The sequence below is a fragment of the Larimichthys crocea genome, chromosome III (genome assembly GCF_000972845.2).
Source record: "Larimichthys crocea isolate SSNF chromosome III, L_crocea_2.0, whole genome shotgun sequence".
Taxonomy (NCBI): Eukaryota; Metazoa; Chordata; class Actinopteri; family Sciaenidae; genus Larimichthys; species Larimichthys crocea.
In genome coordinates, this window is record NC_040013.1 from 14633164 (window position 1) to 14649217 (window position 16054).

At 38.5% G+C, this 16054-nt stretch overlaps 2 protein-coding genes across 3 annotated transcripts; both read right to left on the reverse strand.

The window, feature by feature from the left end:
- Nucleotides 1-14: 14 nt before the first annotated feature.
- On the reverse strand, nucleotides 15-1627 carry tmem14a (transmembrane protein 14A). Of its 2 annotated transcripts, none has more exons than XM_010756237.3 (5): nucleotides 1565-1627; nucleotides 1016-1098; nucleotides 813-914; nucleotides 635-722; nucleotides 15-543 (listed from the first exon to the last, which is right to left on the reverse strand). In XM_010756237.3, exons 2-5 carry the CDS (start codon nucleotides 1089-1091, stop codon nucleotides 501-503), a joined length of 309 nt encoding a protein of 102 aa, XP_010754539.3. In that variant the 5' UTR covers nucleotides 1092-1098; nucleotides 1565-1627; the 3' UTR covers nucleotides 15-500. The 2 variants fall into 2 exon arrangements, with proteins under 2 accessions (XP_010754539.3, XP_010754531.3); XM_010756229.3 differs by having other exon boundaries at nucleotides 1537-1605.
- Nucleotides 1628-2712: 1085 nt separating this feature from the next.
- Nucleotides 2713-13284, reverse strand: agpat5 (1-acylglycerol-3-phosphate O-acyltransferase 5 (lysophosphatidic acid acyltransferase, epsilon)). Its single transcript, XM_010756220.3, has 8 exons — nucleotides 12386-13284; nucleotides 11786-11855; nucleotides 11588-11703; nucleotides 11391-11480; nucleotides 10181-10271; nucleotides 9062-9223; nucleotides 5782-5905; nucleotides 2713-4771 (listed from the first exon to the last, which is right to left on the reverse strand). The coding sequence occupies exons 1-8, from the start codon at nucleotides 12602-12604 to the stop codon at nucleotides 4546-4548; spliced, it is 1098 nt and encodes a 365-aa protein (XP_010754522.3). The 5' UTR covers nucleotides 12605-13284; the 3' UTR covers nucleotides 2713-4545.
- Nucleotides 13285-16054: the final 2770 nt, after the last annotated feature.

Below are 16054 nucleotides of genomic sequence, written 5' to 3' on the forward strand. Positions count from 1 at the left end.
AAAGAGAAGCATTATTTTAAGAATCATATTCATTTATTTAGCTGCAGTATTACAAAAATCACAAACATATTAACTTCAATCTATTTAGAAGACACATGAGCAGTCAATACAAGTTTTAGGCTTTAAAGTTTTTTATATTTTTGAATTTGAATTTATGTCATAGTGTATACTTGAACCCTCGCCAGGACAAACAATAGCACCCACGAAGCTCACTCACTGTTCTTTTGTTTTGCCAACACTGAGTGTGTAAACCTGTGGTAATAATAGGACATGAAAATTGATCTAACATCGGGTGATTAACATTCCTAAACACGCTCATATACAAATATATCAAAACAGATTTACTGCAATAAGATTAGCACTTAATCTTAAATCTGTCGCCCACTGGACATTTTTACAAGGTTTCTGGTCACATGAAAGTTTTAGTATGGTAACTGGGAATGATGTTCATTGGGAAACAAAAAAGAAAAACCTCCGTGTGGTCAGCGTTGTTCCTCCAGTCACACTATGATGAGTAGTAACAGCCGGAACACCATCAACAAACTGTGAGAAAGAGAGGGCAAATCAACGAGTGTGTCACATATTTCACAATCCTTGGAAAATTTGCTGCGTGTTGAGCAAGTCGGACTCTGACCTGAGCCCAGCCATAATGCCTGCAGGCATTAATTTTCCAGATTTCTTGTATCTCATTCCCATCACGACTGAGAGGACTCCCGAGGCCACTGGAAGAAAGAAAACATCATGATACGATACTGCCTGCATGTTTCAACCAATTCTCAGGAAAATCAGCACATTACACTGAGCTTACTCACACAATGAGACTTTAATGTCCTTTGAGTCATTAGAGACGTTGAGTGCACCGTATGCAGATAATCCACCGAAAACTAAACCAGCCATCAGGGACATCACGCTGCCTACGAGGAAACATAGGATGATAATCAGGGTTAATTATTACATTACGCATGAAAATCCATTTGGCTGATATGAAGGATTATCGAGTGTGTCAGTCTTTGACCTTTTCTCTTGTATCCCATAAAACCCCCAAAGGCGATAGCCGCAGCATAGGCGAATCCAATCCAGTCGACTGCCATGACAAAGCTGTACACAAATCACAGGGTGTCAGGGTTTGTTTGAACTTTATATAGCAAACATTACAAACATCCAAACGCATGCAGCAAAGAAGTAAACAGTCTTTAAAGTGACACACTGTCTTATTTTAACAAGCTTTACATTTAAAAAAATATTAAAATTTAGTATATAAATTAATTAATAATTTTGTAAAGTTTGTAAACAACCAGCCTGGCTAGAATAGACGCTACGCACTTATAACACTTCCTCTGTTGTGAGTGCATTCACCCTGACAGACCTCTAGATGTCGCTGCGATGCTGTCAGTGACTCAATTATGAAGCAGAGGAAGAGCGCAGACAAACAAATGTACACGCGTATGCACGCAAATAATTATACTTCATGTAAAGTACGTCTTGTTACCTCTTTTATCAATATATTTATTGAATTAGTCTTGTTTTATAACATACCTGGAGTCCAGACAGGAGAGCAGCTTACCTTCTGTCTGTGACGGCACTTCCCTGTTACTGCCCGCAACCCGTCATGCGCATGCGCCTTTTCAATTTCGTTGTGTTCGATGACTTTTGATAAAGTGGGAAAGTAGTGTTTTAGAAAACAAAAACAAATCCCATTTATATTTATATTATAATTAATAACCTGTTAAACTTAGATAGATATTTTCCCGCAACGTATTCAGATACAATTATTATTCAGTATACCTATTTATCTTGTGTTTTTTTTAAGTGTCCTTGTCCCATTCTGTGTTTTATTTTTATTTATTTATTTTTTCTACATCAGTATTTTTATTCTTTTATATTTTTATTGTATTAAAATATATCGGACTGCTATGACGACCTAATTTCCCTTCAGGGATTAATAAAGTAATCTATCTATCTATCTATCTATCTATCTATCTATCTATCTATCTATCTATCTATCTATCTGTCTGTCTGTCTGTCTGTCTGTCTATCCAATTTCTCATTAGTTGTGAATTTGTTTTATTTATCTGAGAGAGTATTGTTTTATTCAGTGAAACTGCCATGTCTGTTGTGTAAATATCACATACAGAAATCCATAATTCTTCAGTTCCCTACCAATAACTCTGTTTTTGTGTTGAGCTAAACGTTTCTATACTGGTTGCTTTAAGGATTGGCAGACCCACTTTACAAAAAGCACAAGATGTAACTACAATATACTACAATCTTCTATACCTCAAGATGTTTAAACATTTACAGGTAGTATTTCTGGAACTTTGTAGCACTGGTTGGTCTCTGTTTTCATGCACTTACACTAAAGTTGCCATGTTGAGTCTGCTGCGTCCACAGTGGAGGCGATAAGGTACATACACAGTGCACAGCAAATGGGTTGTGGAGATGGGTGGTTGATATGGACTCAACAGCTAATTTAATGTGGCTATAATCTGCCTGTGACAGCTCAAGTGCTCGCTTTAAAATTGTAGCTCTGATTGTTTCTAAACATGAAACAAGAGTATAATAGTGCATTAAGGTTATTTTCATTTGACGCAGCTGTGTAGTTAAAATAAGGGCCTCTAGGGTGTGCATGTTTCACTCAGGCCACTCAGCTCCTGTACAGAAGATCAGTAAATGCGTCCTAAGTACAGTAAGACGACATAAAGAAAACTTGTCTCATCCCCAAAGAAAACCACTTTATTTCACTCTGATCTCCTATTTCCAGAACTTACATACATTAAAGGTTTCATCAGTTTATAATATTCCTCAAAAAGTGTAAATCAATGCATTCTTAGAGCAAAATAAGCCACTATGAACTGTAGACAACATGACCACATGCTGCAGTGAGCAGGCAGAGTTGCAGTCACCTGGTGGTGGAAAAGAGCCACTGTGGCCCCCTGAGAGGGCTGAGGACCAGCTCCTCCAAAGAGAAGGCACACATTTCCAAAATCCGTTGGCATTTAAATACTGTCTACAGAGTTTCCTGATGAGTTACAGTCTGATCTTGCCAGGATAAAAATGACTAGAAAATGGCTGACAAGGGTCGCTTAAGAACAAGGAAGGATTATTCAAGTGAGGTATTGGAGCGACATGTAAAAACCATGAGATTTACTGTACCATCAACATGAATAAAACATAGAAAGACCAACTTTAGAGGAAGACAAAACAGCGAGTATGTAAAGTGACTCGTGGAAAATGCAATGGTTTCATTACAGTAAACAACAACAATGGACATAACATACAGTGCATTTCACAATACAGTGATAACTATAATACAAATGGCTTTGAGTGCACAGGAACCTGTGATATACTGTTAACATGGCTTTGTCAGCTTTTTTACTAGGTAGATACTTTTGTGTGAGCTGTAACATGGTATTCAAAGTAACAAATGCATATAAAAAGTTATGGAACTGTTATAAAAAAAAAAAAAGGAAGATCAAATTCTAAACATATTCAGGCCAAAAAAAAGGAAAGAAGGACATAAAGTTGCTTTGCTGTCATCAGAGCTGGCATTAAAACAAGTATTGCTCAACTTAAAACACTTGTAGAACATCATGGCAAATACACCAGGTTTTGGCAAAGATTGACATTTTAACATTTAAGCAATATTTCACATTGGTAGAACATTTTAAACACGCATTCCTCCATATGAGCTCACTGTGGCATCATCAGTGACAACAAATTTACAATATATTTTCTTATCTTTAAAGGATATACTATTAGTAAAATCTAATTCTTGGGTGTTGGGAATTAAAAGAACATTTGCATAAATTAACACGTTCTTACAGCTACATTCATTTCAGTATAAAACAAAGTGATGTCAGTATGAATATTTATGGTAAACAATGCAGCTGGTGTCATGTTTATGAGACACTATAGAGGACTGCATGCTATTATTTTGTTCTACTAATGTAAAAACATCACTTTAAATGAGCAAAGTGCATAATCCTCCTGACATGGCATAAACTTGGCATAAATAACAGACATTACAGCCAATGTCAGCGAGTCAGAAAACTTAATTAATGATCCATCATTACTACACTGTCAGTTACATACCATAGCTGATGATGAAATCATTAAACATGTTTTGAGCTTTAAAACTGGCCAATGTCTGATGGGAAAGTGAACATGCAAGAATACTAATTTTGGCTAAATCTTATGAAGGGGGAGGAGCGGTTATTTTAAGTATATAGATATTTCTATTTCATCAAGGGGAAATTTAGAGAAATGTAATACTTTTGAATAAATCCACTCATGTTTTCTCATCATTTCAGGCTGCAAATCCAAACAACATGAGGGAACCAGTAGCACAAAAAGCTTAACATTCCTCCGCATCTCAGCTTTCAGCTCAAGGTCAACAGTGAGCCAGACATGTGGGATAAATCTGAGCCTCTTAGTCAGACGCTGCTCTGCATCTGGAATACACCTTGTGTAGATCTGATACAGGAAAATGGCACAGTCTCTCCATGTCTTTTGTGCGTCTCATTATGGCAGCCTCTGATGTTTTTGTTAAGGAAAAACGTTCACCCACAGCCAGCCCAGCAGTGTCCCGTAAACCCAGGTTCTCACGTACAGTTTCCTGCCGTTCTCCGTCAGAAGTAATGGCAGTGTCAGTCCCCCCAAGATAACCACTGATGGGAGGGTTTTAGAGAGGTTCAGAGGAGAGGTTTTGCCTTCCCCAGGGAACTTGCATATTTTGTCTTCATCCTTCGACTCGTAGAAATTCGTCAGCAGCCTTTGAAAAGACAGATAACTCTCTTAGGAATTCGGCTTGTCTTAGAAATGCACAAGGAATACAAAAGAAACTGCAATGTGAAACAAAACAGTTTGTCTGACAAAAGTTCACATCAGGATCTGTACAGCACAAATACTGACAAATCACAAATCACACTGTGGAGGATGTCAATCTACCTAATGCTCTATTCTCAATATATTGAGACAACTATTATTTCAAAATAAAGCCAGGTTTATGCCAGTGTTTCTAGAGTTTTTCTGCCATGTCCTCTATAGAAATAGATTTTTGGGTTGCAACAATTATCCATTAATCTACTAATTATTTTTTTGATTATTCGACTCAATCACTTGGTTTACAAAATGTCAGACTACCCATCACAATTTCCCAAGGTCTAAGGTGACTTCAAATGTCTTGTTTTGTCCAGCCAATAGCTCAAAAAACAAAAGACATTCTGTCAATAATCTGACAAAGAAATGCAGCAACATAGATATTTAAGAAGCTACTTTAAAGTTTTGGCATTTTTGCTTAATAAATGCCAAATTATTAATCTATTTTAAATATTAACTATTGAAAAAATATCTAAAACATGATCTTTATGTTTCGCTGGTGTTACTGAAAGATACAAGGCTCTGCTGCTACACTGCTTATGAACTCAAGCGCAGGATAAAACTCACCATTTTGGTTGGAATAAATGTTACTAACCTGAATTTGGATTATTTTTAGCATCAGAGCCCTCTTTGTTTGGTTATTTGTTACCGCATTAATCAGATTAATTAGATAAGCTAATTTTTTTTCCCCTGTTATGTGGCCTAACCACTGGTCTACTTGCTTTTTTTAGGGGTCATACATGTGTTAAAATGCATATCTGTGTCTGAACCGGTCTGGTGGCATGTGGAAGCAAATCCTCAAGAAAAAAAAGGTATATATATTTACACTCACTACAGTTTACATATTGATTGAATAATGTGCAATTTCGACATGATTAATTGTTCCCCTTCACGCACACTTACCGGTCCTTTATTTCGAACCGCTCGTGCAGCCACCTGCGGAAAAACACTGGCTCTGTAGGAATTTCCTTTATGTCCACACGGTCGAAGTGTATGTGGACTCGGGGACATTCTTTGCACAGGAATTCTGTCAAACACAAAAAATAAAAGAGACTAAACAAAAACAGGAAAAACCTTTCAGCAAAATGGCACGTAGAGTAAGCGCTTAAAATCAACACACGGCGACAGTGATAGATTAGAGCTGCTATGACGCGATAATGCCAAGTCCCTTTAATTCAAGAAAGTTAAGAGTGGTACTTTATTTGTACAATCAGATAAACAGTATCGGCATCACCAAATAAATGTTCCTAAAATAAATGTTTTCAGTGTCAAGTCTCATGCCACATTAAAACTGTCAGAACACTAAGCAAAGAAAGAAAACCAAAGTGTCTGAGAAGGTCAGACATAAAAATGTAACCAAGTGTGAACGCTCAAGGCTACACGTGTATCCCCAGAGACCTCCAAGTTCCTGTTTCCACAACATGCAATATTATCAGGAAACTTGGCTCTGCGGCCAAAAGAGGAAACTTGATCGAAGTCAGCAGCGAGAGATTGCTTCTGTGGTGGAGAGAGGGCCTCAATCAGCTGTTGCACACATTTGTATTGACCTTCAGATGTAATGTGTGGCGGTTTAATAAATACTGACAACTCTGTGAACGACGGGGGTGGTGTGGATGGAGGCCGAGGTGGAGAGACACACAAACATATGAAAAAGAAAAGACTACCTTCCTTCCTCGTACACAGAGGAGGTTAAGTGCTGTTTTCAGGTTCTGAACAAGTGTTTTCATAAATGAGTGAACTGAAAGAAAGCTGAGCTTCCGCTGCAGGTCGTGTGTGTTGATGAAGGAAATCAACTCTTTGTTCTGGAGCGACAAACAATGGCTCCTGAACTACATCCATTTTAAAAAATCTGAGAGAAACAATCTTTAATATGTTGACTCGGTTGTTGACTGAGGTACTTAACGGCTGATCGTTTATTAGAGATTCGTGTTTCTTCCAGTCTATTTTTCTCTCATGAAAGTTTTATAACTTCCCACCAAAAAAACAAAAAAAAAACAAACCACACACTGACATTTTGGAATAATTTAAAAAGATTTCCCCCATTTACAACCACTGGCTCTGCTGAAAAACTGAGCTTACTTATTGGATTGATTAACTGCTGACGTAACAAGAGCAGTACAATCAATTACATGTGACAGGCCACCCACAAGGCACTGGGCTGCCACATATTAACACACCGTTCAGATCTGAGTAAAAATGTTCTAACCTAAAGTAAAGAAACATTTCACCCTGTGTGTACAGCCTGTTAAACGATGACATATTGTCAGTGATAAAACAAAAAAAATGTCTTTATTCTTTAAATAATGAACTCTGCAGAGAGAATTCAATCATACAAGTGCTACTTTGTGTGTAGTTTGAAGTATGTGAGGAAATTATTATTCCTAGAAAATAGCCAGAGGAAGTAAACAGTCCTATTATGGCAGACCGTTATTCATAAGAATCAGCTCTGGAGCAATCAGCTATTAAACCTCCCTCTGCCACAGAAATGACATGATTGAGTTTTGTGCAGTCCCTGTTAATGATGATTGATCAATTATTGGTCAATCCCTGTAAATAATTGAATGACTTTCAGGAAATGTACAGTGCTTTGTGGTCGTGCAGCATAATTTGCTCCGTTTAATATTTTGTCCAGTCATGACAAGACGAAGTCAAAGCGCCGCAACATTAAGTCCAGATATTACTGTGTTTAAACTGAAACTTAAAATGGATTCATCCTGGATTCTGCAGCGATTCTGGGCAGTAGTGTTATCATGTTAAAACATGCACTTTTTCTCTGACTGATCCCTGACTTTGACTTCACAGTGAGAGCTTAAATATAGTCAAGAAATCTCAACATGAAGTCTATTTTTCTAGCTCACACACATACGTTATACAAGTCACATACTGTATACAACACAAACCCCAGGCTCCATCATTATTATAAGTGGAATCATCAGTAAACTGATTAAAAATGTTCATACTATTGAGAAACATTTGTCAGAGTGAAAAAAAAAGAACGTCAATAACAAAAAGAATCTCGTAGCTGCATTGTGAACGCAGCCTCGAGTCACTTCCTGCTCCCTGTGAAATTACGAAAGTCACCTTCACCACATGAGACCAGGAAGTGTCTGTGTGATGAGAAGAATGTGTTTCTATTCTCTTGGTTCAATTTGCTAGGAACACATCGATGTTTATTCCTGACTGAAACGGGATGTTTTTTTTTTCTTCTTAATGTTCAAACAGTGCTTGTAGAACAACCGGGAACACAGAATAATCAAAAACTCCAAAACACGGAGTCATATTGTCTACAGGAAGACGCGGCTGTTAATAGGTAATGTTTGTTATGTGATTAATTACTGAGGGGGCAGACGCAATGTCGCACGGTTGATACAATACATTAATACAATGCCTGTGTGTCTACGGGTCCAATGATTAGAAGAAAATAGAGGCAGACGGCTTCAAATCTTATCTCCTGCTTTAATATAAATAAATAAACTGCTATCCACATGCATGTTCTATTACTGCAATAAGGTTTCATTGTTTGGAAGCTGATATTTGGGAAGACTGTGCTGACAATTTTCACAGTTTTTTGTTGATTCTACCAACGCCGTGATCAAATCTCAATATGCAAATAAGTCAGACAGAGCTGGTGGATTTGTCAATGAACACGGCACGCTGAAAGTGGAAGGGAGGACAATGCAATCAACGGGCGCCATTCATCTTTAAATCAAGAGTTATAGCTGTAGAGATTGAATTTACACTTAGCTGAGATCACAATGTGAGCCATATCCTGCAGATGTGGAGTTGGCTGATGAGATCCCATTCAGATCACAATAAGCATGCACAGATCTCATTTCCAAAGCCGGGTGTAAATTGGGTCTAAGCTGGCAAATTGAATGGTAACTGAGTGATGACTGGCAGAATAGATCTTTCTGGAGGCGACTGGTGACCGATTCTACTTTCACAATTTACTCCCCTGGAGGTGAGCTTGCACTTCCAGATGTATCCCAGCAGCATGTGCCCTCTGAGTTTACACCTTTCTATTAGATAAGATAGCCAGGTACGGATCACAGTGTGAGACCAGGTTGAATAAAGGAAGCCAATGAAAGGCGTCTGTCTCAATTTCATTTTTCTTCTTTCATTCTTCCTTCATGAAAAAGCTTACCTGACATTCCTACACACGTCTAAAAAGATGTCTGCTTACCTGGCATTGACGGCGCAGGTTTTCTTTGACCGGAGGGGTCCAGCGTTCCCTCGTAGGCCACGGTGACGTCATACACAGCGTCTAGGTGGCCCTTCATGGTGTCGATGGCTATGTGAGATGCCCTCATTCTGGGTGTAAGTGTGTGCCTCAGGACAGCCAGTCCTATGGAGATGACACAACAAATATAATAAATTTGTTATTTAATCAGATTACATGAAGGTTAATGTGAATAAAACACACCGGTCTACATAATACAAGTGTAGCAGTACTTTTGTTTGTATAGTGTTTAAAATTATACTAATGGAGCTTCCTGCTGGTCTATGAATGAAGACATAATATACATATGCTTGCTTGTGTTTGGGTCAGTTACTGCAACAGTCTGTTGGCGATGTGGCAGCACCCACTGCTCACTAATACCTCCCTGACAGCAGATAATGTCATGTGCACACGTCGGCTCTCCAGAGCGATTTATTTGGATTAATGGGGGAAGGTGATATTCAGAGCTGTGGTCCACAGATAGTCTTAATCTCTGCAGAATGGATGCAGTTTGTGTGCTGACCTTTACACCACACTGCACGAAAAGCACCATAATCATCATGCAACACATTTATTTAGGTGTGAAATGTTAAAGCTATTTTGAAACAAACACACACTGTAGTTAAATATAATCAACATTTAAAGTCTGTTAATTTCACTTCTTCATTCTGATAAAATAACCAGAAGAGAAACCTCCTCCAAACAGAGTCTTGTCAGTTATGCGAGTGAGCAGCAGCGAGTCCATTTAACCCTTTAAAACTTTGAGCCAACACCAGTTGGGATATTTAATAAGCCATTTTGGTGGAAGCTTACAAAGCTCTATCAATTAATACTTCAACAAAAGGGTTGAACTTTAATCCAATGCAGATGAGTTTTTGGGTCTGTTTTAAAAAAAAATCTTTCTTCTTTCTTCCAACAATGCACAATCTAAACTTAAAGCTTTGAAATCAGTGATTTTGTTCATTAGCAGCTTGCACATGAGGTCACAAAACAAACCTACTCAGCTGTTTTACAGACTGAGTGGGCTGTGCTGAATTAGTATGCAGCAGTAGAGCAGTAAATGGTTGCTGTCATGTCCGGTACCTTGTTTCGAAGCGAAAGCCTGACTGTCAGCGATAACATTCTTGAGCTCTGGATTATACCGAGTTCCTTCCGGGAAGATGACAAGGTACATCTGTGGGGAGAGAAACACGTGAAATGAAAGAGTCTTTGAGTGTTGGTTCTTATTGCACGGATGAAAACATTTGCAGGATTTGTTGGGAGAGAAAGACAGTGACAGTAAGACGGTGTTTGAAAGAAAGCTTTGCTCAGTTATCATCAGCTTCTTCTTTCAGATTGTAACTGAAACTGAAGTTTTGGTGATGTGAACCTCAATCTAATCCTGAGGTCTTAAAACGGTATCTGTTCCTCTTTCACACACTTCCCTGCGACACTGCTGTGTTTTATCAAAGGTTAACAATTACCAAGAAGTTGTCACCCTCTGAAAACATTAGCACGAGTTATGAATGTAAACTGGAATCACTAACTGAAAACTTTTCCATCTTCCTGAAAACACTGAGGCTTTTTAGAACTTTTACAACTTCCTCACATTTGCAAATGAAACATTTTAGCAGCAGTTTTTTAAAAAATGTTTGTGAATTACTGGAATCAACAGACGAGTTTTACTCCAGCAATTTGTTTCACAGTTTATACGATACTTTACACAGATGGTCAAGTTTCATTTCACATATAATTCACTTTATTTCTAACCTCTGTGTCTTATTTCAGGAATTTTTAAACCGAATTGTTTACTTTAACTTTTACCACTGGACTTAACAACACAGCTTTCATAGGTTACCTTCTGGTCACCAGGACAACGTCTGTTAAAAACACTCTCACACACAACACCACACACACACACACACACACACACACTAATCCCCCACAGCTAAATCCAAAAAAGTGATTAAAAACAAGCCCCTTTAACACAATAGCACACACACAATGCAATTGAAGCTTCCTGCATCCCAATATCTGATTATCCGTTTCATTTCATTGGTGCTGGCATTGTCGAGTGGTTCTGTACACAAACATTGAGAAACTATTCACTGCAACATCCTAATGGCAAGTAGGCCAAGAAGGAATTTTGGTATTATTGCAGCAAACCCTGCGGTTATTTTAAGTGGTGAAAGTTAAAAAATAAGCTTGTAATGATCAGAAAAATGTGTTTGAAGGAAGGCAGTATGTCCACCTCAAAGAGGAAATACTTGTGCAGTCAAGAGGCTAATTTAGGACATTTATAGAACATACTTACTGGCGCCCCAGCTTGAGTCTGAGTGAAGAGCTTCTTCTTCATCGCCTTTTCATTAAACTTTGCACTTCGCTTCACATAGGCTCCTCCGTGCTAAAAGGGGAACATAATCTGATTGGAACCAGCAGCGCAGAAAAGTGTCTTCACGTTCAATGCACATTTACAGAAAGTGCATTTAAATACTCACACAGTTGCATTACCTGAGAGAAGTACCATCCGTAGAGCGGAAGCCACTTCAGTCCGTCTTTGAGGACGTATCTGACATGGCCGAGAGCACTCTGCCTGATGGCGAGCATGTCAGCGATGATCCAGTCAGCTAGAAGGAAAGCCATGGGTAGAGATTAGATATTTACTTACTTCTTTTGAAACTTTAAAAGCAGGGCATGCAAATGTTTTACCTGTACATTGGTGATTAGACAGGTAGATGACATTCTCTTTTTTCTTTGGTATATCTCCATATATAACAATCTGCGGAGAAAGCAGGTTAAAGATATTACAGACACCAGCAACACCGTAGATAAAGATAAGGATTTATTTTGTTTAGTTAAATATATTTGAACTGCATCAGGGATAGTCTGCAGCTTTCTGCTAAACCCAAAAGGATTTATTAAACAAATCTACTCATGTGGCCTCGAGTTGGTGGGACAGGGCAAATGTTGGTTTACCAGCTACAACACCAACGCTGTTTCTTTCCTGCACGCTGTCACGTACAAAGAACAAGCGTGCAAGGAGTGGCAAAAGAATGCAGAACTTCTTGCAAAACATCTGGTCCATCAAGATCGTGTTTATCAGCTTCTGAGTGTCTGACTCCAGCTTTTATTTGAAGGGGTTTTACCAAACATACAAAGCTGCAAAATGCATGAAATGAAACGCACAGGAAGTGCATATTAACGTGCAAATTCAAAGCCTGCAGCACCTCCCACCGCCACACCCTTCAGTTCCTTAATTAAACACAGATACAAACATAAATCAGTGCAGCAAAGTGAAGGACGCCTCACCTCAACTCCTGTGTAGTTTTCAAAGAAGAAGAGGACCATGCTCTGGTAGATGCAGTACAACCGGTCGTCCAGCTTGTGATACACTCTCGCTGGTAAAACACTTGAAAGTAAACGCCAAGCCCCCCATGACAGCAGATAAGCTGGAGCTGTCCCCAGCATGATCGTGGCTGGAAACCAATACCGCAGCGAGTATGTGTGCACCACCAAGGAGAGCAGCATGATCACTCACACACCTGACTGAAAGTAAGAAAAATCCCTGAAGCAGACAGTCCCACTACACACTGAGACAGCGACACCCTATCTGTCCCACACTACTACACCTGGCCTACTTTGAGCACTACACCTGGCCTGACAAGTCAGCATAAGAAAAAGTGAGAGAGCTGCAGCAGCAGGAGCAGGAGGAGCAGGAGAAGGAGGAGGAGGAGTGAGGAGCTAGCTGGCTAAAGCTAATTTTAACCTTGTGTGCAAACCGCAGTCAGCCGAGTCGGCTTTAAGCGCTAATGTCCACCCATAATATAACACGAGAAACACACAAACTGAGCGCAGCTACCGACATGTCAGGACAGCAGAGCTGAAGCTGAGCTCCGCACATTTACTGCACAAGTTTAAGAGAAAGCGTTAGCCTACTGTTCAACGTGTTTAGCCGCACAGGAAGTTTTCTCTGACGCTACATTTGATGTAAACTATCTTTTCTAACGTGGCTACAAACGCAGAGTGTGACCCACACGTCAGCTCTGCTGTTTAAAGGTAAAAATATTCTCTATTTCCGCCCGTAGTTCTTCATTTTTGCCCAGCTAGCTGTTCATAAACTAGCCCCTTGCAGCAAATGTCACACACACGCCTCCCTACGTAATGACACCCTGTAACATCGGCGACGCTGGTTGGTTGACTGACGTAGCAGAGGCCAACCAATCAGCGAGAGCGCACCATAAGGCCATAGCTCCAATATTAAAGGACCAAAACACCAATTTATCTAAGATTTATCCACAGTTTTATCTTAATTATTGTAGGGCATGGATGTCCAAAGAAGCTTCACTTTTATAATATATTATTTATGGCCTGCTAGGATTGTCAGATACTGTGTGGCTGGAAGATTTGGCTTGATTTGGTAAGTATTTTAACCTTTTAACCACAAATTATTACTTTTGAATGATTTTGTTAGTAAGAGCAAGAGTGATAAAAGTTAAATGTTAATAGACTTTGCATTACACATAATAAGTCATGTTTAACATGAACATATGGTTCAGATTTATGTCAACTTTATGCAAGTTTAACGTGTTCCATACAATTTATTCTTTGTTATCTGACTTCAGATGTGAAAGAAAGGAAGAACTGCTTTTTAGATTTGTTCACGCCTGATTGGCTTAGATTTGTTGACATTATCGTTTTGATAATTGTGACAATGAAAACAAAATTGTTACAGAACAGTGCTTGTAACCAGTGTATGTAACTTTTATTGGTAATTTTTTCATATTTAAAATGTTAGTACCCCTGATGTTGGGTTTTATCTAGTGAAGCCATAGCTTGACACTCTATCATCCCTCTCATCCGTATCCAAATCCACAAAAATCCAGGAGGCCACTTGTAAAGTTAAAATTCTTTACTTAAAGTCAATAAGGTGATACAAAACATCTTTTCCACTTACAGATTAATAAAAATCTATATACTCTCTCTGTTTGCCCAAATGGCTTAATTACCTCTCGGCCATACCCCTAAACTCCCGTCATTTGGGATCATTAAAGGTCCAAACAAGTTCTAACACAGTCCAATCAGTTACAAATTTTAAGTACTTAATAATCAATGAACTGTGTGTATTTTATGCAGAAACAATATATCTCAGCTTAATTAACTGGTACTGTAGAATTACACCAATAATTCCATTTATATCATAATTGTGCTGCTACACAAGCTGTAATGTCTTAGTGTAAGTCCTTACTATTAATACTGTATATATCTTACAACATAATTCAAATTTATGTCTTCTATTATTAATATATTTTTATACATTTGTACATACTGTGCACTTCACAGCCTTTTTTGCACTTCTGGTTAGATGTTAAACTGCATTTCGTTGTCTCAGTACTTGTACTTAATGCAATGAGAATAAAATCTAGCGATATTTTTTTCTTAATTTACTAGATTTTTCCAGAGCTTTCTGCAGTATTTTACAGTCTTCCTCATGGGATACAATTCGATTCATTATGATGAGATAGATGATGATAACATAGACCTTCTGTACATAAAGGGCCAACGATTTCTCCACTTGCTGAGGAGTGTGCAGTGTGCAGGACTCTGTGGAAAATCTTCTATGACACTGTGATGGCATCAGTATTATTCTATATATATGAAGAGAGACTCAATACATTTAGGAATACATTTGGTCAAGAGGGTCAGCTCTGTGCTGGACTGGCCCCTTGGCTCCATAGAGGAAATGAGGGCTCATTCAGCAACAGGCTGCTACTCGTACATGTAAGAGGAACGCTACCACAGGTCCTTCATTCCAACAGCTATCAGACTCTTTAACACCAGCATGACCTTTTTCTCTATATATTTCATATTATTGAGCAATCTTTTATCTACCTTGTGCATACAAACTGCTGTGACAAGTGAATTTCCCTGGTGTGAGAGCATTAGTCTATGCAATAAGTCTATCTTATCTTATCTTGGAGAGCTCAGTTGTCATTACGTGAAGTATGAACCAACTCCATCTATTGAGGAGGACCATGAAATGCAATAATGCAAATGAGTGAACGTTGAGTGATTGTTTTTTTTCCTACTTTCATACAACCCAAGGATTTCTAGGACACTTCACTTTAGCTTCTTATTTTAGGAGCTAAATTTGCAGACATATTTAAGAGTGTAAACATTCAAAAATTCAAAATGCTGCACATGAAACAATCAGTGTAATACAGCCCATACCTGCAGTAAGATCAATTGTGACTCAAGTGGGTAGGTGATTAAACCCTCAGAATGACATTACATTAAATCCAGTTTTATATTTTATGAATTCAGTCTGACACAGTAAGATAATGATCAAGTAATGTTTGCTGTGTAGGTGGAATGATAAGTCATTATCATCATTATCATTAGTCATCATCATTAGTGATAACTTGGGAGTAAAATATCAGAGATATAATTCTTTATTTTACTGGGCTTGGCCTAATGATGGACACAATGGTGTTATTGTGTTGAAGGGGTTTGTTTTAACTGTGGGAGATTAGTGTCTGTGAAATGGTTCCAAAGGTTGGGTGCAAAGACAAGGAGGCAAGTAAATGTTACAGCTAAAAACTGATTTCTTAATTTACTTTGCAAATCACTGCTGTATACTGTTTAGTAGTTCTTTTTACTACTTATTTTATTTTATGAACTCAATGTTCTAGTGCAAGTTTAGATCAGTTTCATAGTATTTGAGTGAACTTGTTACTTTCTGTCTATGCTGCTTACACATGACTGACAAGTGTGAGTACAAGCTGTGATACATCAGCTTGGTCATTTGCCGTCTGTCACCCAGTGACACTGCTGAGTGGGCTCAGACAGACTGATCCATTACAACACTGTTTTGTCCTTTTCGAAATCAAGAGTGCTACAATCATTAAACCATGGTTGTGGAAAAAAAACCCTGACTATTACATCACACAAAAAAAGTGGTTTTGGTCCAGAGGTCCTCAG

What these genes read in the sequence shown, in the direction of transcription:
- tmem14a (XM_010756237.3), bottom strand. Translation starts at nt 1,091, where the DNA reads ATGGCAGTCGACTGGATTGGATTCGCCTATGCTGCGGCTATCGCCTTT. An exon ending in TATGGGATACAAGAGAAAAG is followed by an intron (nt 915 to 1,015) that starts GTCAAAGACTGA and finishes GTTTCCTCGTAG; the next exon opens with GCAGCGTGATGTCCCTGATG. An exon ending in GGCATTATGGCTGGGCTCAG is followed by an intron (nt 544 to 634) that starts GTCAGAGTCCGA and finishes TCTTTCTCACAG; the next exon opens with TTTGTTGATGGTGTTCCGGC.
- agpat5 (XM_010756220.3), bottom strand. Translation starts at nt 12,604, where the DNA reads ATGCTGCTCTCCTTGGTGGTGCACACATACTCGCTGCGGTATTGGTTT. An exon ending in AAAACTACACAGGAGTTGAG is followed by an intron (nt 11,856 to 12,385) that starts GTGAGGCGTCCT and finishes CTTTCTCCGCAG; the next exon opens with ATTGTTATATATGGAGATAT. An exon ending in CGGTTCGAAATAAAGGACCG is followed by an intron (nt 4,772 to 5,781) that starts GTAAGTGTGCGT and finishes GTCTTTTCAAAG; the next exon opens with GCTGCTGACGAATTTCTACG.